The sequence below is a fragment of the Scatophagus argus genome, chromosome 6 (genome assembly GCF_020382885.2).
Source record: "Scatophagus argus isolate fScaArg1 chromosome 6, fScaArg1.pri, whole genome shotgun sequence".
NCBI classification, from domain to species: Eukaryota; Metazoa; Chordata; class Actinopteri; family Scatophagidae; genus Scatophagus; species Scatophagus argus.
In genome coordinates this window covers 12,375,467-12,403,391 of record NC_058498.1, presented here as the reverse complement: position 1 = coordinate 12,403,391, position 27,925 = coordinate 12,375,467, and the positions used below count along the sequence as shown (strand labels likewise).

The 27,925-nt window shown below is 38.5% G+C and overlaps 3 protein-coding genes across 3 annotated transcripts; all 3 read left to right on the top strand.

The window, feature by feature from the left end:
• The first annotated feature begins 1,948 nt into the window (after positions 1–1,948).
• On the top strand, positions 1,949–6,230 carry lrrc15 (leucine rich repeat containing 15). The gene is made up of 2 exons (XM_046391557.1): positions 1,949–2,258; positions 3,926–6,230. The coding sequence occupies exon 2, from the start codon at positions 3,934–3,936 to the stop codon at positions 5,644–5,646; it is 1,713 nt and encodes a 570-aa protein (XP_046247513.1). The 5' UTR covers positions 1,949–2,258; positions 3,926–3,933; the 3' UTR covers positions 5,647–6,230.
• Positions 6,231–6,580: 350 nt separating this feature from the next.
• Positions 6,581–13,525, top strand: LOC124060498 (carboxypeptidase N subunit 2-like). Its single transcript, XM_046391556.1, has 2 exons — positions 6,581–7,363; positions 7,540–13,525. The coding sequence occupies exon 2, from the start codon at positions 7,549–7,551 to the stop codon at positions 10,189–10,191; it is 2,643 nt and encodes an 880-aa protein (XP_046247512.1). The 5' UTR covers positions 6,581–7,363; positions 7,540–7,548; the 3' UTR covers positions 10,192–13,525.
• Positions 13,526–13,753: 228 nt separating this feature from the next.
• Positions 13,754–16,861, top strand: LOC124060500 (carboxypeptidase N subunit 2-like). The gene is made up of 2 exons (XM_046391558.1): positions 13,754–13,955; positions 14,156–16,861. Exon 2 carries the CDS (start codon positions 14,165–14,167, stop codon positions 15,494–15,496), a length of 1,332 nt encoding a protein of 443 aa, XP_046247514.1. The 5' UTR covers positions 13,754–13,955; positions 14,156–14,164; the 3' UTR covers positions 15,497–16,861.
• Positions 16,862–27,925: the final 11,064 nt, after the last annotated feature.

Below are 27,925 nucleotides of genomic sequence, written 5' to 3'. Positions count from 1 at the left end.
AACCAGCGGTATTGATAATTACAAACTTGACTAATAACACCATTAAATATTGCTCTTTGGAAGTGAAACAATAGAGAATATTCAACTGCTGGTAAAAAAAAACAAAGCTTTTAAAGATTTTAAACCTTCACAAAATGACCGCGGATGCCATAAATTCCATGAGAAGTGATTGGACTTAAAAATAAAAGGCAAACAAAAGAGGGTGAACTGATGAACAGCTCCCAAGTTCATTGCTATGACAACAGGTGATTAGGCCTTTCCAGTACACTGAGCTCACACAACAGTGGGCTCTGTCACACACACACACACACACACACACACACACACACACACACACACACACACACACACAGGGTGAGAGACAGGGTGAGCGTAGGGAGAGGAAATCCTACAGCAGAAAACAATTGGAAAGACAAAGACACTTTTACCTGTCTGTGATAACCTTATTTTAACCTGATGTTCAATGGGAATTTCCACAGCACATGTCCTACTCTGGTCTTAGCAGACTCCGGCTGAGCAATAATCCTCTTACTGCAAGTCCAGTAATGAACTGTTAGACATCATTTTGCCCAAGACAGCCACAACAGTGTCACTGGAAATGTGTTTCTCTTTTGTCTCTAACTGGTTTCTACATAAATGGAAGTTTTCTCAAAGATTTTGGCATGCCTAATTTAGCTATATGAGTGTTAATTTAGCACCACCACTTTTTAAAGTATGTTATTCTTACCCATCTAGTTGCAGCATAGCCAGAGAAAAGATTAAAAGCTACTCAAAGTTACTCAAAATGTGTGTTTATGTACACAGAAAAACCTGCTCCGGCTTGCTGAAAGAGAAGCTTCATGATATTTTAGTCAGCTGAAGAGAAGCTGTGCCTGTTATGAGACCCTGGCAGGTCCTGCAGCAGTTATTTCTCTGTATATTAATCTTTCAGTATCTTTGCAGTAATAACAAAAACATTTCATTTCAAGCCTGGATTTGGTGTGCGGCAGTAACTGACTAGTCTATATATTAACTCCACCCTCACTATCTGTTTTCTGTGGCGAGGAGGGAGTTCTTCATGTTACAGAACAGATGGATTTACTAACGGCAGCACAGGAATGTGAAGAACGCTCCCTGCTCATCCTTTTCCTCATTAATTTATTGAAGAATGAGACACATTTTCATACCAAAACTAAACCACACTGACAAACAAACTCAAACAAACTCTCTTTATAAATAAAGACCTTTTTCTAGACAATGTGGCGTTGTGTGTCATACTACTTGACTACTTGAATGATTTTTGTGATTCTAATATTGAAAAGTGTCATACATAAACATGCTGTGTATGTACACATACAGAATCTCTCTGCAACAGCAGAGAAAACCTCATCAAATCATTTCATCCAGAGTTATTCAATATTAACTGTTTTATTTTCCTCGATAGTGTGAAGCATAGTAAACAGAAAATACATTATTTCTGCATCACAAGTGAGGCTGAAAAGACATTTGCAGGTTGTTCAGTTGTTTTTGATCATTTTGCAGTATTTAATCCCATAGCACTGGATTACAGTGTGAAATTCCAAGGCCGCCAAGTGCACAAACAATTTACAGGCAAATCAAAGACATAATACCACAGATATGTTCAGCTGAGGCTTACATTTGCACACCCAAAGGAAAGGGACATACACACAAAACAATGTCACGAAACAAGATACAAACTCCATTGTCTGTAATCAAACTAAATTCTAGCCATCACTGTAAGCCATATTCAACACAAATATATTTCCTTTTTCTGAAAGGAAAACATGTAGTTACACCATTGTTGAAAACATATGTTAGTCCTGCACAGCTCACGCATTCCCTAACATGCATTCAGACAAGCACAGAAACTCATATAAACACAATTCACCAGAGGGAGGGACTTCCCTTTTATGATCACCCCACCACCACATTTAGCAAAAAAATGTGAGCGTGAGTGTGTGAGAGGAACAGAGGGGGCAGGGATGCTGAACATTTCCACTGAAACCTCAGAAACAAAACCTGTGGATTTCATGAGCTCAGGACACAAATTTACAAAAAAGAAAAGCCTGGCGAAAGGGAACTGAAGGGCAATGTTGACAAAGTGATGACGTAGAGCAGGAAAATGTGATGGTGTGAGAGTACAGTGCTGGAAACTTTCATCAGACAATTTGTGAAGCTGTGGAGGGAGGGAGGACGCACATAAAAGATAACCACACCAACTCGCTGTCTCTGTTCACTCGATCGTCTGCCACAACAGGGTAAGAATGTTTAATTCTAATTACTTGTAACATACTTGTCAAGGATAGTTTGACTGGAAGATTTCATAGTGAAATAAACCAGTTATCCAGTTATCCAGGCATAAATCTTAAATGAATCAAAAATAGATAAGGTAAGTAGGTAGGTAAGGATTATGATCAAGTTATAACAGCAATAAGTGTTATCTTAAAAATACAACTCTCTATACCTAAATCAGTCCTTGATTTTGTTTAATATGTGTATCCATCTACAATACTGTCTATAGGATACTGACTTACACAGGGTTTTGGGAATAAGTACATTTTTCTGTCAGAAAATGTGGTTTATTTTTGATAGCTTGTCTTAACACTATATCAGAGAGTGGTCACCAAAAACCTTTAATATAAAACTTCAGATAACTTCTGTGGCTCGACTCCTGGTGTCTTGCAGTACAGTTCCCCACTTTGTTTGTTCAGTCTTTTCATAACAGAAAAAGTGCTGATCCTCCAGCTATGGCAAGGGGAAAGAAAAATCAAAGCAATTAATGGTGAACTGGAAATGCCTTAGCCATTACACTGTACTGCAGAAATCCAGGCTGTCCCAGGCAAGAGCAGACAGTGGTTTTTGGTTGGATTGGGTTGTTCTAATATACACCACAGAGGAAACATGGTTTAGCTGTCAGATCTTGCAAAAACAGGAACATCATTGGCTTCATGAGGAGTTACAAAAGGCACATAGGTTGCACAATGTGCCTCTTGACAAATAATTTTGTGTTAAGAGGCAGTGCTCTTTGAATGTGTCATATGTCTACTAAAACTGCTCATGTCAACTGCAGATGCACGTCTCAGTAGATATCTGAACTTTATTTTTTTTATGGATATGCAACTAGAAACACATATTTTACTTAAATGTGAACTGATGTTAAATGTTCACATTCACAGCAGTCAAGAAAGGGGAAGTGGTGATAATGATGTAACAACAACAAAACAAAAAGGAAAGTTAAATCTAATATTACTAATGGAGAGAGTTAGTGATAGTAGTAAAGTGAAATAAAGTAGTGTTAGTAGTAAAGTAAGGAGTGCTGATGAAGTAGGAATACTGGGAGAGTTAGGAATAAAGAATACAGAAGAAAGCATATGTTTAACATGGCACAGTAACATGTATGAAAACATTCCTTTTTCTCACAGTCTTTAAGAGTTAAGAGTTTGTTTTTTCTTAAAAGGCAAGCATGCTGGTACACCAGTCAATACATCACTGGATAAATTTATGCAGATGTATCCTTTTTGGTTACAAGAATGCTGAAGCTGCAACATGCAGCGGCTGTTAATAATTACAGTTGTCCTCAATATAACTGCCCTGTTATGGTAAAAGTTTAAGTGCAGAGAATCCCCTCTGTGGCTGTTCTCTCAATGAAAGGAAAAAAAACAGACTACAGACTCTTCTTTTACTGGTCTGGAAGCAAACAACTATTGTACATTAAACTATTGTACATCATGTGCAAGAGCAGACCCTATTATTGTATGTACACAGTCAACAATTTCAATTTTTTTGTAAAATGACTGACATGTAACATTGTCCCTTTAAGAGTATAAAGTATGTAATGACCATGACCTCTTCACAAATCCATGTAAATCTGAAACAAGATTCATGACCAACCTTCACTGTAACATAGATGTTTCTACTGTTCTAGGGGAAATAATGGATCTGTGCCTGACCCTTCATGTGCTCCTACTTCTCTGTTCCCTCACCGCTGTGGTTTGGGCGTGTCCAGATGGATGCAAATGTCAAGGAACCAAGATCCTCTGCAGTGGCCTCTCAGACTTCCCCACAGCTGTGCCCTCATCTACTACCGCCCTTTACTTCTCCAATTGCAGTATACACTTTCTAAAACCAGAGGACCTGACTAATTTCTCTAATGCCCTGGGAATCTTTGTGATTAAAGACACTGTTTTGAGAGAAGTGCGTCTTGGCACATTTGATTCCACTACAAATATAGGTGCCTTAGGGCTTACAGGCAATGAACTGCAAGATCTCCCTGAGACTTTGTTTCAAAATCTTCAGAAGCTGGAGTCTCTGAATCTGAAGAGCAACAAACTCCTGGTGCTCCGCCCTAATTGGTTTTCCGGGTTGAAAGATCTGAAACTTCTTGACCTCAGCATGAACCTTTTCACTTTTGTACCTGTGGAAACTTTTCACCCTGTTGTTGAGCTTCAGTACCTTTTTCTTTCTGCAAACAATATCAGTCAACTATCTAAAGAGACATTCAAGGGTCTCTCTAAGCTGAAAATCTTACGGCTTAACAAAAACTCACTACAGGAACTCCCCATTGGCAGTTTTGATGACCTTGTAAACCTGGAGGAACTGTCCCTTCATGACAATCGAATCATTCATCTCCACCATGACCTGTTCTCCAAAACTGTGAAACTCCAGAAGTTGTTCCTTTCCAACAACAGGATAACATCTCTTCCACAAGGGCTCTTCTTAAACCTCCCCCTCCTTTCCCAACTCTCTCTGTATAAAAACCAGCTGGATACTCTGGAACCAGGGCTGTTTGGGCCCATGGCTCTGCAGGACTTGTGGCTGTATGACAATAGACTGACCCGTGTTGAGGATGATACATTCAAGAACCTTACTCAGCTGCGTCTCTTGGTGCTCAGTCGCAACCAGATCAGCTATGTATCACCCATGGCATTTAGAGGGTTAGTGCAGCTGGGAGAGGTATCACTTCACACCAATCTACTCACAACGCTACAAGCTGGGACTTTCCAAGGTCTGCCCAATCTGGTCAACATTTCCTTGGAGCACAACTCCATCAGCTCCCTCCCTTTGGGTTTTCTCCAGGGCGTGAGCCACCTGGGACAGATAGACCTGCGAAATAACTCTCTTCCCAACCTGTCACAGAAGAGTCTAGATGCCCTCACTGTAGCAACAGAAGTACTCCTGCAGCAGAACCCCTGGAGATGTGATAAAGACATTCTGCCACTTAGAGAGTGGTTGCGACAGCACCCATCTAAGGCTAATCAAACTCTTTTGGTCTGTGAAACACCCTTCAGTCTGAATGGTGAGGTAATTGCTCTGCTGACAGATGAGAACTTGATTCCTCTCAGCTCTACCAAGGAGCCTGTATTGACCTCAACGGAGAAGAGGAGAAAACCCAATACTCCTTCAACCAGACAAAGCACTTCCTCACCTGCTGTCAAGACCACCTCCACCTCAGAGTATGAGGAAGTCACCAGTGGTGGACAAAGGGAGAAGGAAATGTTTTCTCATGACACTTCGATCATTCTCATCATCATTGCAGTGGTGTCCACTGTCTTCATCAGCACTGTCATCATATGCTGTATTTGCTGGAGGAGGAAAAAGAGAGGCAGAGGAAACATAGGCCACAGAAATAAGAATTCCGTGCTGTAGACTAGATCACCAACATCCCAGTAACCCAAGAACTTTTAAAGTTAAGGGAAAATGCTCAATAATTACTATGGCTTACCTGGAAAATGTGGAGACTAGAGTTGTGAGCATCAACGGCAACAGAAATAATCATTTCAGCTCCATTAGAACAGACAACTTTTTAGTTCATTAGATATAAATTTTTAATGATGAAATTTACCAGCCAACATTGCTTACATATATGCTGTAAAAAGAGAATAGACCTTGTATGTACTAACTGTAAAAGCACCCACTTGGCCATTTTGAGGGAAATCAGGGTTTGGTGAATGTAACCTATGTAACTAAAACACATTTCTTATTGTGCAATCAAGACTGCTCTGTATTTTCTTTAAACTATTTTCTGTTTTCATCACTAATAATTGGAGTTTGACAATGGCTTTTGTGCTAACAACAATACATTTAGGAGACTATTGTACTTTTTTGCAAAATGGTGATTAAAAAAACAACTTTGATTCCACTGTAACAGAATTCATCTCATGGTTTCCACACTTACAATGCAAAATGCTATACATTCAATAAATGCTCTACTTTTCATGGGAGCAATCTTATATTGTGTCCATTTACTGAACTTTGTGGTCTTACAACTTCATCATGAAGCATTTTATGCTTTACCTACACATTGTTCAGGAGAGTAGAGGAGGAAAAAACTTAAAACATTTTAAGTACTTGTGAAAAGGAATTTATCCACAAATAAAGGTTAAGTGAGAGAAAAGGGAAGTAGCATTACACTGACATATTGTATTATACATTATATGAAAGAAAATAAAAATGAAAATAAAAATACATTAACACATCCAAAAGTACTGAGATTTTGTTACTTAAACAGCATATTGTGGCCTGTTTATCCAGGATGGTAATCGTACTGTGATCACTAAATAGTCTGTGAACATGATTTGTAATCCTAAAGGAACAAATCCAGTCCAGACTGAGGTAAGTTTGAAATTGGTCAACTGTGGACAACAAATATTTAGGGTTGCATCGACAGCCATCTGCATTTTTTTGAAAAATAAAAACACAGTAATGGAGCACAACTTCAGCCACTTATCTAGCCTATGCCTACTTTCATATTGATTAAAAACTGTAAATTATATACAGTCAAAAAGACTGCCATCTAATGGAAGGAAGCCAGAATAATGTTTGAAAACTTTGGCTGAAATCCAGAAATTCCAGATCTTGCTTTGCCTGTCATTACAAATATCAGAAAAAAATAATTTAGTCACAAATAATAAAGCAAGTCTTTTTGCATGAAAATAAGTTAAGACATAACATAATCAACAAAGCAGAACTAGAGACAAGTGAAATAGAAGAAAATTGTGGGTAAGTCTAACTTTGTTTCTGCTTTGATATGATATTTTCAAAATGACAAAATGTTTACATATTACACTATGTTCATGTTTATAGTGTGTGCATGAATGATGAATATTAAACCTTAAATAAATCTATTGTTTACATAATAGGTGAAGAATATAACATACCCATCCAGTAGCAACACTGAAAGCTTTCCATCCTTGCTCTTATCTCAGGCTGCAGACGTGTGTTACACCCCCCTCACATGTGATGCAACACACTTGAGGGGTGCTGGCTGCTGGCCTACACTGATACATAAGATAACCAACTGAGCTTATTCGTGTCTCCTCACTGTTGTAGCAACCGGCTTCATCCTGGGACAGGAAATAACAAGGTAAGCAAATGATCTCTTATCTCTTAGGATAAGTTGACATAGCAAAACTTTGTATGATGCTATTGATATGTGAGCACTCATATATTATCACCAGAAAGGCAAAAAGTCATATACCTTTTAAACTGTATTTGCTATTTGAAATGATATCTTCTATATATTTCTTTTTCTTTTTATAGTGAAAAAACATGTCGAGAGGACTCAGTTTTCTTTTTCTGTCTTTGCTGTTTGAGACTTCACTGACTCAAGACCAACAATGTCTAAAGGAGACAGACTGCTTGAAAGATGTTTTCAGTGGAACCGTAACAGAAATACCCCGTGTCTTGAGACCAGGTGTGACACAGGTTTACTTTCTGAGTAGCCAGATTAAAACAATTCCAAAAGCAGCCTTTGCTGAAAACCCACAACTTAAGAAGGTGGAATTCATGAACACTAATACAACATCTATTGAGCCGGGAGCTTTTGAAGGTTTGGTGGACCTCATTCAAATTGAGATCTCCAACACTCCATTATCATCAATCCCAGTGGGAGTCTTTAAAAACCTCAGCAACCTGCAGGTTATTATACTTAAGTCTAACAAGCTCCGTGGTCTAGAAGAAGGCTTATTCGAAGGCCTTAAAAAAGTAAAAGAGCTCCAGTTACATGGGAACGAGATTGAATCGATTGAAGATGGGACCTTTGATGATCTTGAGAACCTTTCACTCCTCCATTTAGCTAGAAACAATCTCTCCTCTGTATCCTCCAGCTGGTTCTCGAACCTAAACAAACTGCAGACACTGCGACTTTACGAGAATCAGCTGACCACCATTCCTGAAGAAATTTTTCAAAATTTTCCTAACTTGAAGGAAATTGCTTTGCAAGGAAACAAAATAGCAGAATTATCACCTAATCTATTTCCACATAAAGACAAACTATTTAAACTATATCTGGACAGTAATCTTCTGACTGGTTTACCTCAAGAATTTTTTGTCGGCTTTCCTCAGCTTAAATCACTGACCCTACAGAATAACAAATTAACTAGTCTACCACCAGTGCTCTTTGGAGAAATGCCTAAATTGACTGAGTTAAGCCTCAGTCAAAACAACCTCAGTGCTCTTCCTAAAGGAATATTCAACCCACTGAAGAAGCTCAAGAAGCTAGATCTGTCTAAAAATCACTTTTTCACCTTGCATGCTGAGTTCTTTGAAGGCCTTGAGAAGCTCACAGAGCTGAATCTACAGAGCAACAAGATAAATTCACTGGATGCAGATGTGTTTGAAAAGCTACAGTCACTGACCACACTCAAGCTAGCTCACAATGGCCTCCGGGGGCTTCCTCAGGATATTTTTCAGCCTTTAACAAAACTCACTAAACTTTACCTCAATGATAACCCCTGGGACTGTGACTGCAATCTGATATATCTTCACCTGTGGATGAAAGCAAACTCTGGCAAGATTTTGTCGTCTGTGGTCTGTGAGTATCCGGAAAATCTAAAAGGCCAGGAAATCCGATCATTGACAGAGGACCAACTTATTTGTCCAACCCCTCCCTTCACAACTACTCTTCTGACCTCTACCATAACTTCCACAACTACCACAACACTTCCGACTACAGAACCAACCACTATCATGCTCACCACTACAACACAAACCACCACTGTTCCAACCACCACACCCACCACTGCTCGTCCAACCACAGAGCCTAGTACCACAACACCAACAATCACTTTGTTGGCTACAACTCGAACAACCACTACTGTCTCCACCACAGCACTTGCCACAACCACAATGACAATACCAACAACCACTATAACAACAGCTGCACCAACCACCACTTTAACAACAACTGCACCAACACCAACAACCACCACTTTGACAACAACTTCACCAACCACCACTTTAATGACAACGACTTCACCAACCACCACTATGATAACAACTGCACCAACCACCACTTTAACAACAACTGTGCCAACCACCACTATGACAACAACTGCACCAACCACCACTTTAACAACAACATCACCGACCACCACTTTAACAACAACTGTGCCAACCACCACTTTAATGACAACAACTGCACCAACCACCACTTTAACAACAACACCACCGACCACCACTTTAACAACGACTGTGCCAACCACCACTTTAATGACAACAACTGCACCAACCACCACTTTAACAACAACACCACCGACCACCACTTTAACAACGACTGTGCCAACCACCACTCTAACAACAACACCACCGACCACCACTTTAATAACGACTGTGCCAACCACCACTATGACAACAATTGCACCAACCACCACTTTAACAACAACACCACCGACCACCACTTTAACAACGACTGTGCCAACCACCACTATTGCAACAACTGCACCAACCACCACTTTAACAACAACAACAACACCAGCCACCACCGCTATGACAACATCTGCACTTAGAACCACCACAACTATACCTACAACAGTCAGGCCCATAACCACGACTCTCAGAACTATCCAACCAGCCACCACCCAAAGAACATCATCTTCTCCACAAATCACTCCAGTGATCTTCACTTGCCCCACAGCTCCACAGATCCACACTGCCGTTCAGCAGTCATCGCCTTCCCTTCTGTGTCCGTGCAGAAACAAAGTTCAGCTGTGCAAAACTCAGATGATGATCTATACTGCATTGCTGGTCGTGGAGATCACATGTACACTGGCGCTGGCTAAGTTCACCCTGTCTCTTTACCACTTGCTGCAGCACAGAGAGAAGATATACCATAGGGTCAAACTTACCCATTTCTCTTACAGGAGAGAGGTCATCCTCCAGCCTCTACTAGAGGCAGAGACTCACAGACTTTAAAACAACATAACTGTCGGCATTGTTCACTTGTTCAATGCCATTCATGGTGAATCAATAGATTAGCAGCCATATTACTTGGCGAGTAATTTGACATTGTCACTTTGAACACCTGTTCAAATCAAACACTTCCCCTCAGTAGCCGGTGAGGATGGATCTAGTGTAGCTCCTTTTAGCCGGCCCCTGGTAACTCCCGAGCAGGCGGGAAACCGTGGAGGCTGGGTAACTGTACGAAGGAGGCATAGTCCTAACAACAAGCCCAGGGTTCACCCCCTACCTTTCCAACAGGTTCTCCCCACTCAGTGACACACCACACTGAGAAACCAACTCTTGTAATTGGCAGCTCTTTAGTCAGAAACATGACAATAGCGACAACAGTGAAAAACTGTACAGACTGCGCTGAGACTGGAGTAGGAGAAGAACTGGATCATTGAACCTCTAAGTGGTGGGCACATTCAAACACCATAAACCAAGAGCCATTCATCCTTTTATTTAGTACAGGGGGTGAGCAGGAATGGATGGATGGATGGATGTTTTTTTCCTTTTTCTGTATACAGAAATACAAACATAAATCATTATGTTGCCATGCCTGGCCTAACTAATAACAATGAATAAATCAAATGGGTGGGTGGGAGATTGGGCGGAAGGTTAAACAATGTATTACAAAGTTTAATTAAAGAGTTTGGTCTCTCTAATTGGAAAGTGTAATGAGATAACTTTTGTCATGAATTGCCACTATATAAATAAACTGAATTGAATTGAAAACATCCTTAAGTAAGATATTGAACCACTATTTACTCATTAATGCTAACATGTACATCTACTTAAGGCGCCTATGATGATTGTTGTTGATGATGATTGTTTTTATAATAACAATGTATAGATGACAGTGTGAAAAAAAGATGTGACAATGTGATTTTACAGAGAATTACGACCTGAATCAGCAGTTTCCTTCTGCTTTTCAGAGCTTAAGGGCACAGTCACACCAACATGAAGGTAACACTGGTGAACCACCTCCCATTCACTTCTGTTCTATCTGAGCAAAGAGGTGAAAAAAATGGAAGCTGTTATAGCTGCAAAAGCCATCTATGAATTTAGAATGTGATGTCATTAAAGTTCTAGTTGGTGTAATGTTTAGGTGCCCCAATACTTTTACCTATATAGTTTATTATCATCTTATAAAGTTTATACAAACTTGATTGGAAAATAGCTTCCTGTTTAAACATCCAGCAGCAATTAAGTCAGGTTGTAATTCTCTGTGGGTCTATCACAATGAACCACCCCTTTCACATACATGTTGTTATGTGTTCCACTATTAATGTAAAAATACTAATTTTGGTAACTTCAATAAAAATGTGAATAAAATATTAATTAAAGTAATGTTATATATTACTAATATTATGTTGATGATGACATGATTTAGCAGGTTGTACATATGCTGTAGAAATGTCTCATTCTGGTGCACAGTATTTCTAAAAACTAATAATTTGTTATAAAAAATAATGGGTTGTACAGTTATTTTAAAAACAATGTTTTCCTGGACATCTGTTCTGTGATGACAGAAATGCGACTTTTGGCGGGCACAGACATGCTTTTACAGCAAGGGGAGACAGAGATCCAAGAGGCCTAATTTTCTGTCTCAGTCATGGAAAACAAGAAAAGCTTAAGCTTTATCTAACACAACCTAGAAATGGTATGCATATGTCTGCAATTTAGATGACAACTGAGCAGACTAAATTAAAATGTTCTTTCTTGTGCAGTGACGAATTATAGATTTATTTTTTATTATTATATAATTTGTTTTTTATTTATTTTTTTATTTTTATGGGGCAGAGTGGAAACCATTGAGCAGCTGTCTGAGATTGGGATTTATGTTTGATAGGGTCATCTGCCCAATAACTAAAGGTTAAAAAAATTAATTATACCTTAATTAGATAGTAGCACAGGAAAGGAACAGTAGGTCAGATTCATTAACCCAGTCTGTGTGGACACGTGTGTGAGATTGCGCATGTGTAAGAGAGATAATAACAGAAAAACTAAAATTCATCTTAGACAGAACTGATGGCCTGTTGTCTGCTCTTACAGTACAGCACAAATAATGACTATGACACGGAACAATAACTCTAGGTCACATGTAAGCACCAGCTTCAGTTTTAGGGTTTTCATACCTTATATGTATATCCTGTATATCCCTAAACCATCCACATTCTGACTACTTTAAAACAGCTCATGTGTTTACTCATATCTGATGCCCATGTTATGGCTAACTAGGGTTCCCTGTCAGAGAACTTCTAACAGCCAACATTTTAGTTGTTTTATTTTTCTTTTATTAACCTCTCAGGTCAAAGCATATGCATAATGATTATGTTTCCACCTGAAAGAGTACCAGTCTGTACTCTCACAGGCCACTATATTTTCTTTATTAATGAGATAACGTTTGCTTACTGAACTTGTAATAAACTGTCCTGTTTTCATCTTCTGTGGACAAATAGTTTGGTTCTCATCTTTGCCTTTTACTAATTTTTGTTGTTGATGTGAATACATTTCCTTGTCTCTTGCTGTGCCAAGAGGAAACTCAGCAAATGCAGAGATGTAGAGATTTTAATCTGTTCCACCAGAGGGCACTTTTGTATTGAATAAAACTGCACAAAGACGATAGAAAAAGATTCAAGTGTTTCACTTGATTAAGTGACACAGATAAGAGAGTCTAGTTTATTTTTTCTTTCTTTTCTCTTTACACCTTTCTATTGATTTTTAGGAGAGTTATATAAATATGATAAAATAAACAAACAAATCTGCGTCGCTCAAACAAACCACATAGAATCACTGCAGTTAAAGGGGAAACTCCATGTAAAAGCCCTGGCAAAAATGAAAAATTAAATAAAATAAAATAAAGTTTGAAGTGATGACACTGTATTTATGAGTTCCATGATCTATTTCAAATTTCATGCAGAGGGATGAAGTGTGTATTTTTGGTAACAGATGTAAGAGATTCCACTATAGCACATTTTATCTCAAGGTTTCCACACTTGCAATGCAAAGCGCTATACATTTAATAAATGCACTAATTTTAATGGGAGCAATCCTATATTGTGTCCATTTACTGAACTTTGTGGTTGTACAACTTCATTCATCATGAATCTGTTAGGATTTTATCCTGTACCTAGACATTGTTCAGGACTGTAGCGGAGGAAACAAGTTTTTAAAAAACATTTTAAATGCTTTTGAAAAGGAATTTACCCACAAGTAAGGTTAAGGTTAAGTGATAGAAATAGGAAGTAGCTTTACACTGACATATTGTGTCATACATAAACTGAAAGGAAAAGGAAGAAGAAAAACACGAATGTATCTAAAAGTATTGAGATTTTGTTACTTAAACAGCATCTCATGACCTGTTTTCCAGGATGGTGATCCTACTGTGATCACTAAATAGTCAATAGATGGGATTTTTAATCCCTATTATTTACATACCTTACAGTATGTTCATGTTTAGAGTGTGTGCATGAATGATGAATATTAAACTTTTTAAAAAAACATCTGTTGTTTACATAAGTAGTTGAAGAATATAACATATCTAACTGAAAGCTTTCCATCCTTGCTCTTATCTCAGGCTGCAGAAGTGTGTTACACCCCGCCTCACATGTCATGCAATGCACATGAGGGCTGCTGGCCAGCACCGATACATAAGATAACCAGTGAGACTGAGCTTATTCGCGTTTCCTCACTGCTGTAGCAACCAGCTTCATCCTGGGACAGGAAATAATAAGGTAAGCAAATTATCTCTTTGGCATTTGAACCTAACAGCATAGAGATTTAAGGATAAATTAACATAGCAAAACTTTGTATGATGCTACTGATATGTGAGCACTCATATATTATCACCAGAAAGGCAAAAAGTCATATACCTTCTAAACTGTATTTGCTGTTTGAAATGATATCTTCTATATATTTCTTTTTCTTTTTATAGTGAAAAAACATGTCAAGAGGACTCATTTTTCTTTTTCTGTCTTTGCTGTTTGAGGAGACAGACTGCTTGAAAGATGTTTTCAGTGCAGCCACAACAGAAATACCCCGTGTCTTTACACCAGGTGTGACACAGGTTTTCTTTCTGAGTAGCCAGATTAAAACAATTCCAAAAGCAGCTTTTGCTGAAAACCCACAACTTAACAAGGTGGAATTCATGAACACTAATACAACATCTATTGAGCCGGGAGCTTTTGAAGGTTTGGTGGACCTCATTCAAATTGAGATCTCCAACACTCCATTATCATCAATCCCAGTGGGAGTCTTTAAAAACCTCAGCAACCTGCAGGTTATTATACTTAAGTCTAACAAGCTCCGTGGTCTAGAAGAAGGCTTATTCGAAGGCCTTAAAAAGGTAAAAGAGCTCCAGTTACATGGGAACGAGATTGAATCGATTGAAGATGGGACCTTTGATGATCTTGAGAACCTTTCACTCCTCCATTTAGCTAGAAACAATCTCTCCTCTGTATCCTCCAGCTGGTTCTCGAACCTAAACAAACTGCAGATACTGCGACTTTACGAGAATCAGCTGACCACCATTCCTGAAGAAATTTTTCAAAATTTTCCTGACTTGAAGGAAATTGCTTTGCAAGGAAACAAAATAGCAGAATTATCACCTAATCTATTTCCACATAAAGACAAACTATCTAAACTATATCTGGACAGTAATCTTCTGACTGGTTTACCTCAAGAATTTTTTGTCGGCTTTCCTCAGCTTAAATCACTGACCCTACAGAATAACAAATTAACTAGTCTACCACCAGTGCTCTTTGGAGAAATGCCTAAATTGACTGAGTTAAGCCTCAGTCAAAACAACCTCAGTGCTCTTCCTAAAGGAATATTCAACCCACTGAAGAAGCTCAAGAAGCTAGATCTGTCTAAAAATCACTTTTTCACCTTGCATGCTGAGTTCTTTGAAGGCCTTGAGAAGCTCACAGAGCTGAATCTACAGAGCAACAAGATAAATTCACTGGATGCAGATGTGTTTGAAAAGCTACAGTCACTGACCACACTCAAGCTAGCTAACAATGGCCTCCGGGTGCTTCCTTGGGATATTTTTCAGCCTTTAACAAAACTCACTAAACTTTACCTCAATGATAACCCCTGGGACTGTGACTGCAATCTGATATATCTTCACCTGTGGATGAAAGCAAACTCTGGCAAGATTTTGTCGTCTGTGGTCTGTGAGTATCCGGAAAATCTAAAAGGCCAGGAAATCCGATCATTAACAGAGGACCAACTTATTTGCCCAACCCCTCCCTTCACAACCACAGTTTTATCCTAAAACAATTCCTGCAACTCCCACACCTGTGATCTTCACTTGTCCCACAAAGCCTGCCATTCTGGAGTCATCACCTTCCATGCACAAACAAAGTTCAGTGGTGCAAACCTCAGATGATGATCTACACTGCACTGCTGGTGGTGGAGCTCATCAAACTCACCCATTTTTTCTACAGGAGATAGATCATCCTCAGGCCATTAGTAGAGATACACAGACTTCAAAACAATGTGGTAAAAAACAAACAAACAACAAGAAAAACATTTGGGAAGGAAATTTGCATCTTGGCCTCACGTGGTGTTGAGATTTGGTGAACTTTGACTGGTGAAGTTGCATCCCCAACAGAAAACAAAGATGTGTGTGTGGCTGACCTGTGAAATGGACTACAACCCAACACACATTGATTTCTGATTTGAATTGATTGATTTGAATTGGTGACATATATATATATGTCACCAATTCATAAAATTTATAAATGCTTGATTTGGAAAATAGTTGCCTCTTTACACATCCAGCAGCAACTAGGTGTGTTATGATTCACTATGTTCACCAGATAACTGCTGATTTTATTCATCTGTTGTTTGGAGCCACTAGCATACAGTGATGCTTTTTATTTTATTTTGTTTGATTTTTTTGTTGAGTGGTGTGAGTAAGTCAAAACAGTAAAGTTGAGTGTCCAAAACAATGATACTTTTCACATAGAAATTGTTACGTGTTCCACTATTAATGTAACAATACCCTTATGGTAACTTCAATAAAATATTCATCTAAATAATGCTGTACCTTACTATTAGTTAAAAGACTACTTTAAAGCAGCATTTCTGCTCATATAGTGAAACATAAACCTAGAAGTGTCACAACTATCAGAAAGGGAAGAAATGTGTCTGCTGCAGTTAAAGAAGAGAGGTGAAATGCTTGTTAATACAGACGTTTATGTTTAGGTCTTAGAGGTTGTCCAGCCCTCGCCTAAAAGTATGGCTGGAGCATGTAAGAGTCCTCATAATAATCACTCATGATGCAACACAGATTATTATTGAATACATTCATTCACCTTTTAAGTTATACAACCTTGTAAGTCATAAGTTATAATATTGCACAGACTGCTAGAGCAGAGAAGTCCTTCATACTATTGATTGTTAAGGTACATACAGGTGAGAATAGGCAGTCAAAATGTGTTGTAAACCTCATCAGTCAGCCTCTGTTTTGTAACTAGTCAGGAGGATCCATAACATACTTAAACTTGTAAACTTGTAACTTGTCATAGCTATAATTCTTTATTACTATTGATATAGTGCATTATGAAGCATTGTGTGTGTTTGTGAGTGCAGTCATAAAGCTTTATGAATGCATTAAAATGCATTATGAAAACCACTCTGTTACAGTACTCTTTATCCAGTTTATCTTATATCCCAAGAATGAGCCAAATTTGTTTATGAGATCCAGCTGGGGGGCCATAGAAAGGCCAAAGGATCCAAAACGAATAAAACTACATCATCGTTGAAGGCCAAGATCTTACGTGAAGTACCCAGAGATCTTACTGGCCGTATCTCAGAACTCATGCTTTTATGTTAAGCCAGGGGTGACAGCACTAAAGGAAAGATAAACAGCAAAGTAGGACTGCCAATAGAACATAAGTCCATTCAGTCTGGTCAAAATTCTGTTTGACATCAATGGAAATTACAATTTCCATGCTACAGCCAGGACTGTATATACATTATGTTGAAAAGTTACATGCGTGTATAATTTTAACAATGCAACTTTGGAGAGATGATCTGATTACATTTTGCTGAGTATTTTGGTTTCAAATGCAAGGACAGAAATACAGGAGGAGACAAAAAAAGGAAGAGAATCCAGTTTCAAGTCAGCCATGTGTTCATATTTAATCAAATGGACTCCAAACAGAGACTACTCCAGACAAGCAACTTACATAAATCCCTTTGGAGGAGTATTTTGTGAAGGAAAAAATGTTAAGAAGTTGTACCAGACAGCAAGAATAGTGAATGAAGAACCTGAATGAGGGTAGCATAAGTTTAAGCTTTATCATATTTACCTCAAGGCCACTCACACACACACAGCTAGAGACAGAGATGACACAATTACATCAGATACTGTAAGAGGGAAAATGATAAATAAGCAGCCACATGAGAAAGGTCAGAATATAAACCAAAGTTCAATATATTTGTTAATATCAGTGCTTTAATCAAATAAAAAGCATTGAGTACAAAATCAAACCTGCCCTAAATCAATGTGCAAGTAGATGACACCAACATCTTACAAAACTCAGCTGAAAGAACACAAGAAGCCCAAAGAGTTGTGTTACTAAATAATTCATCCTACTCTGAACTGCAGCAAAGTCTAAAGTACTGTTGGCTTTTGTTAAGTTCCCTCCTGTGATGTTGCATCACAAAGCTATTCTTGTCTTTGCATGAAGTAACCAGGCTGATGTTTTTATTATTTATCCAGATTTGTGTGAATGATATATTTTGGGCCACTCTACTTCTCCACTCTACTTGGTTTCTGCGTTCACAAACTGATGCAGTTTTGGAGATTTTGTGATTTTCTAAAAGTGCAGTCACAGTTGAAATCATCCAGCTTATTAACACTGCCATGAATACAATTCTGGGTGGGTGGGGGGTTGGAGCGGTGGAGGTATACTGAAGTTTATTCATTTGGTTTGGCATTAAAATGGTTTGTTGGTCTAAAACAAGTGAAATTTAATTACAGGAACCTGCTCACAAATACCCAGGTACCTAAAATGGAATGAAAATCGTAACTACTCAGTTGTAGTCTAACAATGATGGCTATGCTCTATGTCACTCTATGTCATTGAGCCCAAGATGATTAGTGCAATGAATAAGAAACATTACCTGTATCTTTTCTGACATCCCTCTAATTTATATGAGTTTTACTTTGGAAACACTAGATCACTTCTTTTTTGGCCTCAAATGAAAGAATATGATCAGAAAACTCTTTCTTTGCTGCTCACAGGTCATGTCCACAATAAGGCAGAATCTGTGATGAAGGGTCATGAGACTAGCTCAAAAGACAAAACGTTTTGGATCCACTTATGTACATCATGTTAGGTTCTTTAAATACAAGGACCCCAAAGCAGAGACTACTCACTGGTGAGAGGGAACAAAGGTTCTTTTAATAAACTCCACAAACTAAATACAGAAAACTAAGCAGGCTGTGGAAGCAAGGTGCTGGCTGACTGAAAAATAACCTCTATAGGAGGATCCAGGGTAACCTCTGATGCACTGCGTGCATAGGTAGAGCGAGCAATAATCTGGCAGCAAGCAGGAGTGGAGGCCAGGCTTAAGTAGAGGAGAGAATGAGCAGATACAACTCAGGTGTGTCTAAGCTGCCAACAGGAGGAGTCAGCCACTACCCCTGCCACCACAGACTCTGCCAAAGGAAGAGAGCACAAAGAGAAAAGCACAACAGAAAACACACAATGCCAAACCATAACACATCAGTTGTTCAGATGTTGTGGCATATCCTGAACAACTTTCCAAGATGAGCGTAAAAAGCATCACATCATCATCTTTCCTTTTATCTTCTGCCATTATATTTTAATCTTCTCCATTCCATAGTTCTGACACCACCGTTATTCACCAAGTTAAGTCATTCACTCTGTAAGTAAACATTATGATACACTTCCATTTAAGGTCTGCTTACAGAAGTGGTTTTAGTGTACTGGCAGCTCCAGTTGTGCATTCAAAATTATGTGCACCCACCATATCCACCCAAACCCCCAGGACAAAGCTCCAAATGTGACCCCCCTGGGCGCTTCAAACTCTCTGCACTTTCTAAACATTTCTTCAAAGAACACCAGGTCGCTGCAGCCAATTTAGTGTTTGATATTAAATTTACTGTCTCATTTACTTTTGATTTAAAAATTTCCTTGAGAATACCCTTCCAGGGATTTTCTGAAAATGATACCACATATAACTTAATATTACATTTCCCCCCTCCCCCTTAAACCTCATAGTGCAGATGTAATCAACGTTCCTGAGATTTGGAAGCCAGAACAACACAATTTATTTGTAAATGGGCCAACGAGAACTGACATGAAAAGGTCAGTTACATAAAGAGATGACCTTGCCATGAGGTAATGTGACTATAATGACTGGCTGGAGCGATTTGCTGACTATAAAGTTTTATGCCCTGCTTTGAAGGTTATCTACATTTAAATGTGTCTAGATGAATGTGATTGAGCCCCTGTCACACGTGTTTACATTTAACAATAAGCAGCTCACCTCTTTTATCCACAGAAACACGCAAAGACAAAGGGCAGAGGATTACTTGCTCATAAACACCTTGGAAAGGTTACATGCTTGTTTTCAAACCTCTAAAAGCTCTCATCTCATTTTATAAATATAGAGGAATCTGCAGGAAAAACCTTTAGTGCTACTATAATGCAGCATCAGCAGCCAAAATATGAAACCATGAGTTGATATAATAACTTGAAACCCTCAGTGATCGCTTCTGTTGGCACAAAGGTCTACCGTAAGGAAATGCACTCAGTTCAGCTCATTTTAACTTCCCATTTTGAAATTCAATGGTCTCACAGTTCTACGGTTTAGATGAGCCAAACAATCCTCTTCCAGAAGGAGAAGAACTTGTCATATCCCTTGAAGTCTCTGCTTTTGGGGAAGCATAAGCCTGCAGGTCCTGCTAATGAGCCTGAAATGGAGATGAGAAGGTAATTGTGTGTGAAAAGGGCAATGTGCTGAAGAACATGGGAGGCCATAAAATGAGGAGGAGCCCATTACAGCCAAACTAAGACATTTCAGCTGGAAAATAGTTTGCGGTAAGCTGGAGGATTTTCAGCTTGGGTGGTACAGCTGATTACCTGGGGTTAATGACCAACAGAGGCCTATTATAGAGAATATGTGGGACATATGATAGAGATGTGGCTCACTGATCTTTGAGCACTGTATCTCCCATTCTTCACTGTATTTACTTACTTTGAGAAGTCATAAGTAAAACTGAGAGAAAGTTCTGGAGGAGATTCAGCTCTTGGTCACATGGGGCTCCAGAATGGGTGAAAAAATCTGAGGCAAAAAGTAAATTTGAAAAGTGCTCAAAGTGTAGACCCACAATTGGGGTACTCAAAGGTTATCAAGGAATAATCAATTTCTGATTCTGATTTCCCCTCCGTAACTGTTATAAAACTGTTGTCTGGGAAATAGCCAAGTAGAAGTGAACAACAAAGGAAAATTGCTAACAACAAAACGTAACAATAAACGTCTATAACCAGATGCTCCAATAGCAGCGTTACAATTTGATAGCATATTGTGTAGTTGTGTATCGTGGAATTTTTACTTTTAAGCTTATAATATGAAGCATTTCCTTATTAAAATGTCCACAATTGACTGGACAATTGGTATGTTTTGAGGAGCTGTGTACTGACATTTTTACTTTAAGCTTATAATATGAAGCATTTCCTTATTAAAATGTCCACAATTGACTGGACAATTGGTATGTTTTGAGGAGCTGTGTACTGACATTATCTCAAATGTTTTCAACAATCTTCAAACCCAGAGAAATTATTTTATTCAAGGTCAAAGTGCCTTTGGTTGCCTGTCGCCTACAACTTCCAAAGAGAGTCAGAGAGTGAGGAAGACCACAAAAGGAACTAAACATAACCTTTTCATCGGCAATGGTGGTTGTTTAACAATGAAGACAACCAGGAAATGATTCCTCACCACCCAAGTCTTTTGGTTTATTTTTAGTACTAAATATCTAATCTCATGGGGAAATACTTAAGATTTTAAATCAGGTTTTCGGGAACAATAAAAGTACCACACAATCAAACACAAACAGCAAACTGTAGCTGTGTGCTGTTTTCACAGCATGGTTTTGGTTGATCTCTCTGTATGGTTGCCTACCAATGACTCATTCACTGCTCCATAAAAAACTGTCACTCTCAGCAAATAATACAACAAGGAGACTGTTGACTGTGAACTTTTGAAGAGAAATTTGACCCTGACATTTTTCTCAGTGTGCTGAGGATCAGATTGGACTTATTTGAAAGGCTGTGGGAAAGAGGACTCTGGCGAGGTGCCCGTGTTGCTCTGTTGCTTTGTTACCACCAGCCTTTAGTGATCAAATGCAGACATCACCTGAGCATAAAAAAAATCAACGTGATTTCTTTCCTATTTACCTTCATTTTTAGCTTTATTTCCAGTTAGTAGATACATTGCGCTGTTATTCCTGCTTTAAGCTTTAAATGACTCCTCAGCTAGTCGTGTCTAACACACAGACTGACAATCATCTTCTCGTAGCTCAGTGGACTCAGTCCTACAGCTGCCCTCCAGCCTCCAGAAACCCCCTGAGGGTACATCTGCAACCTGCACACAGATAAAAATGTGAGCAGACAGATACACACTGAAAAACAACACATTTTCAATAAATAGATAAATAAATAAATAGAGTATGTTGTCATGTTAGTGCCCTAAAAGCACAGATAAGATAAAATCAAGTACAATATTCAGGACAATCATTTAAACTGCAAATTGTTAATGTTCCCCCAACAGCTCTCTTTAGTAACAGGCAACAACCCCCACTGATTTGTTGTGTTCCTGTATACAGTGGGAACAAGGAGAGCCTGGAACAAATTGTCCAGTCATGAGGTCTGTCAGAGATTTTAAATTACTCTCTACCTGATATTGTCAGCATTATTTTTTTTATCTGTAAGGACTTAATTTGCATACAAAAAGTGTTCCATAAAGACAGTGAACACCTCTTAAATCAGCTTCTGGGCTTTTTGCTTTGACTTTTAATCTTGATTTTTCATATGCAAAGCCTCATTTTTCATTTTAGAAAAAGAGTGAGGGTATTGTTTCCACTTGCGGAGCAGCTTCCTAATCCATGTACAGTATTGTTTTGAGGTCTTCTGAAGCATAGTATAACACAAGAGCACATAAGCACAAGCCGTCTCACACAGGCAGACTGTGCTGATGAGCAGGCTTGGCCCCTGGTGCTGGAAAACACAGCCGCCTTGGCTCTGGTGTCTCACGCATCCATTCCCCCAACCAAACCTCCCACCCAAAGAGTCTCCAGCAATGCCAGCTGAGTCCAATCTCTCCCAGCCAGCTGCACCCCCCAGGCACACTGCAGCAACATGGAGGAGCCGGGATCACTATGACACCTTCTGTCTTGCTACTAAAAATAGAAACTGTCAGGTACTGAAACTTGTTATGCTACATGGTGGCACAGTGAACACAGAGCATACAAAATATTTTTAAAACTACTAATTTCCATCAACTAACTTCTACCAAATGATTTGGTTGCTCAGAGGCCGAACAGACTGTTAAATTGCCTCCAGAGATAATAGATAAAGTAGCAGTCAAATTTTTCCAGGCAGAATTTTTAACACCCTACTGTGCATGAAAGCTTGTAAATTTACAGATTTGAGTCTTTTGTCCAGTAGTTAGTTGGTGTGATCACCATGGGCAGGAGAATCATGGACCCACAAACAAGACATAGACTACAGTGGGACTCAATGCCTTAGTGTGAGTGTAATGTTGGCCACGTTCACTATCTTAGTTTACGCTGTTAGAATGCTAACATTTACTAATTAGCACTAGACACAGCACTGCAAGCATTTAGTTAAACTGAAAGTACTGGACAAATTCTAATGTTGACCAGATGGTGGCACCACATTAGTTCACCTCGTCTATATGCTGGAACCTGGGCTCAAGACCCTGTGCCCCCTTCTCTCTCTCCCCTGCCCCTCATGTCTCTCTCCATCATCACTATCTAATAAAAAATAATATAAAATAATACTTTATGATTAAGACATAATTAAGACTCCTTGAAAAGTCATGAAATTAAGTTTCAACCTTTAACTACAGCTTTCTCAGCATTAGTAACTACGGTATAGATTAACAGTCCCTGGAGAAAATTTCAAAAAGAGGAAGTGAAGAGAGTGATGAGAAGATGAATCTTGGATGATACTTTGAATAACGAGGGCAACGACCCAGCTGCCAAAACAAGGAGAAATAATGGCTTCAAATAATGACTTGTCGGGATTTGTATGAGGAAATGAGACAGAAATAGCCCTACTTGAAAAAAAAAAAAGACAGGCCTATTTTTAGCCTGTCCTCTTCTCCTTTGTCTAATTTTAGTTAAGAATTACTCTTCCTGGCTACCCTGGCAGGGGTTTCATCTATCTGCACCAGGGTGTTTCAAATATTAGAGACGCAGCTTTGAGAATGATGAAAGTCTCTGGCAATCACATTTAAACACCTGGATACACACACACACACACACACAAATGCTTAGCTGTCAAAGTCACATAATTGTGCTCTTGTCGAGGTCAATTTGAGACACTACATTGGAGAGAAGTTTGAGATATTTTGGGATCTTTTGGACTATGATGTCATTCTAACACACACATAATAGTGTCATTGACTTAATGAGATGTTTCACCTTTGCTATACCCCAACTAGATGGTGAGGCATTAGCCCAACATACAGGACACAAGAGAACACTTTGCCATTCAACTTCAAGATTCATGGGCGAAGCATTTGGCTCTTAATTGGCCGTTTGCAATTAGAGCAATTCTTCCTCCTCTCTTCTCCTACCCCACAGGACTGCTCTGTGGGTTGAAAACTGAACAAAGGTTTGGGGTTTAATGAGAAGAAAATTAAGTATAGTGCAGTTTTCAACATGACCTGTAGATATGCAACCATCCAGCAATTTCAAAGTGTGATAAGACAGACTGGCCAATGCATGACTGGATCATTTCATGCTGTCATACACCAGCACTTAGAAACACTCACTTTTAAAAAATAAACAACTCAAAAATGAATACCCATCATTTTTATTTATAGCAGGTAAAATGTCTGGTGTGTCACATTCAGTATAACAAAGAAAGCAGCAGACCATCACATTCCTGCTACAAGGGACTGAAAACATCTGACCGCATGCCTGCACTGACTAGATGAAACAGCAACAGAGGGAGTAAAACAAACAATTATCTACCTAAATTAAAAGATGTTGGACTCAGCAGTGATCCTGACAACTAAACAAAGAACCAGTGGTCAGTGGACTTAAGGGGTGTAAGAGAACAGTCGGGGGCTTTGAACTGAGGAACAAACAGGAGCAACAATGAAAAGCTGATTTCATGTTTGTAGTGCCTTTTATATACTTGTTTATATAAATGTATAGAAATGAATGTATACATCTATTACTCTGCTTGCTGATAATAAAGTACATATAAATAATTAACAGCTCTATTAATAAGGGTAATGCTACATCAACCAGCACTTATGATAATAATAACAATAATAATAATAATAATAATAATAATAATAATAATAATAATAATAATAATAATAATAATAATAATAATAATAATAATATCATTATGCATTCTATCAAACATGATAATGCGGCCTTAGAAGCCTTGCAACAGTCTGCGTTTGTCCTTATTTGCACTGTCCTTGTTCCATGTCTAAACTGAAAGCTGCATATTTTTAGATAAGAGTATCACCATTCTGTCAAATTAGAGTCAAACGTTATGAAACAGCAAATGAACTCTTACAAGCAATCCCACAACAAAGTCACATCAAACGAACTGCCTCGGATAGGACAGCCAATGCAGCTGATTATATCACCACAAACATGTAGTGGAGTTCAAAATCCCCATTCTCGTGTCTCACAACAGCAGTCTGGGGAAAATGGGAAGTTGGAAATATATATCAGTAGAATTTCTCAAATCTGTTAAATTTTTTAAATAGCAAAGAAAGCAGAGATTCTCACTTTGCAGGAACAAGAAGGAGGTTGCTTTATTTAGCAAAGGCAGCCAAACAAACTCAACTTAAATGAATGCTTGCGAGTTAATGTGAGTCAGTGGCCAAACTAACATGTGACTGCTGCAACACCCGCAACAACACCTTCATTTCTCATACCTGAAGTTCTGAAAATTTCATATTTGCATTTAGCCTGCTCACCAAAGTGCAGCAAAGTTAAGCTAAAGGTGGAACCTTTCTCTAGCTAAAAAAATACAAAAGCCATTTCATACCAAGAGCTGAGTGATGTTGAGCAGGTCTCAACTCCATCTTTTATAACGATAAGACTGCTCAAAGCTCATTTGTGACAATGCGACAAAGACATTTTTATTTTCATGATCTGTTAATATGATGCTTAATCTGAACCTGGAACAAGTCAATGTTTGACATCTTGGCTCAGAAATAGTAGTGGATTCATTTCCTGTCAATGGACTCAATCATTTTTAACATAATAATTTCACACAGCACCAACGGGCTTCCTCTACCTCTTCCTCTACAGCTTCATGTTATGGTTTTGATTCAAGTTGCACAGCTTGTATTGAACTCACGATGAAGCCATTTATCTGGAAAATGCAAGATTTGTTTTCAGGTACTTGTTTTTCTTTTATTGAATGAATCCACCTTTAGGCACGTATAAATCACCCAGAGCAAGCATCTTGGACAAACAATGGCGAGCAGTACAATACAGAGAGAGCCTTTAAGGTTATACAGGAAAGGAATAGATGACGCAGCAGCCTGAATCACAGCCTGTGTAGATGTGGTGAAGCGGCACTTCAGTCAGAAATAATTCGCAGTCGCCCTTCACTCTAGTCTTCCTGGTTGCTGCTCCCGCCTGCAGTCCCATAAACTGTGCAAGGACACAAAATGAGTTTCTGTCGGATACATGCCTGTAAATAATGACCAGATGATGATTATCCACAACATGATGCTTTTTAGTGATGGTACACAGAATATAAACTTATATAAAGGTATATAATCTTATACAGTAGTGTTGTGTGAAAAGCATGTGTAATGATGGAGACATCCTGTTTCCTGTGTGCGTTTCTCAGTGTCTCTCAGTCGCTGTGAGGTGATACTGCAGAGTGAGGTGGAACAGCAGGTGATTTAGAGCCCAGCATGCAGCCATCATCAAACTGATTTACACTTTGGACAATAACAGCAACCACATGATTTGTCTCTGCACACCAAATTCTCTGTCAAGGTCCCAGTAAATTGAGTGTGAATGTCAGATTAGCTTTGAGCTTTGTTTGAGGTCTCATTTCACATGTCAAAACATAAAACATCTGATCGAGCAATGTTCCAGTTCAGCTAAATTTTCAAGTTAAGTTGAAGAAAAACACAGTCAGCAGTAAATCTTGTTAGAACTTCCTTACTTAGTGTAATGTTAAGTAGTACTTTGATTTAGTTTTTGGAACAAAATTCAACTCGGCATTTGGAGAGATTCAGCCAGCATTTCACAGGAACCCACTCTATTAAAGACAAGTTAGTTAAAGATTTTTCCCCTCAGGGATAAATAAAGGAATTCTGATTCTGATTCTGATTTTAAAAACAGCATTGATGTGATGTGACAGTATAAACTGCATGTATTAGACATGAAAAAAGAAATAATAATACAGAATTCATAAACTTTTCATGTACTCTTTTTAATGTCAAATTTAATTTTTGCAGTGTAATTTTTGTTTAACCCCTGCAAAGTTTGAAGAATGATGATAGCGTTTCATGAAACTTGTTTTGACATGGTATTCACATGGCACGGACCGTAAATGGACCATATTTACTTAGTGCTCCTCTAGTCTCACTGACCACTGAGAGCCAGTATTTCACACACACACACATTAGCACAAACAGATGATAGATCAGATTTGGTTGCGGTGATCAAGAACACTGAGTACCATATTCCTTTTCTATTAAATGTACTGTATATCCAACATCATCAAGTGTTTATTTGAGTGGTATTTTTACTGTAGCATCTTACATGAGAAGGCAACATTTGATTAAATCAAGAAAGAACTGGGGAAACAGAAAAATGTTTCATTACTCATTGATTTCTGGTGCCAAATGTCAGCTCAGGAAACTGTGAAAAAGTCTGATAACAAGTGTCAACGCTGACTTGATGTCCTTTACACAAATGCTGTGGTAATCTGTTATCCTGAACTTACATGAAAACAAACTGAAAGGAGCCTCATCATTAAGCTTTCGATTTGTTTTGATCTCATAAATTCAGTTAGTAGCACATGGCTATCAGTTAGATCAATTAGTATCACATTTAAATATTGACAGCATGCCATTCAGTTTATTAACATATGAACTCAGTAGTCAGGCACCTATTTTACTCCTAAACGCTGCTAAAGTAAACAGACAATTGAGAGAATTAAAAAACAGCAGAACTTTGATTTAGTTCCTGATGTTAGTCGACAAGTGACAGCAGATTCAAATGAGATGATTTCAGTTTGATGATGATTTTCTGCTTTTAAATGAACAACATGTCAGGCATTTTAGTGGTAACATGATCACATCTGACTGTTTGTTACTTGTGCAACTTTCTTTTGTTTTGTTTGTTTATTACATCCGACTGAAGGGGAAGATGATATAAATAATTCTTGCCTCACTGCAAAAATTGACATATTAAAAT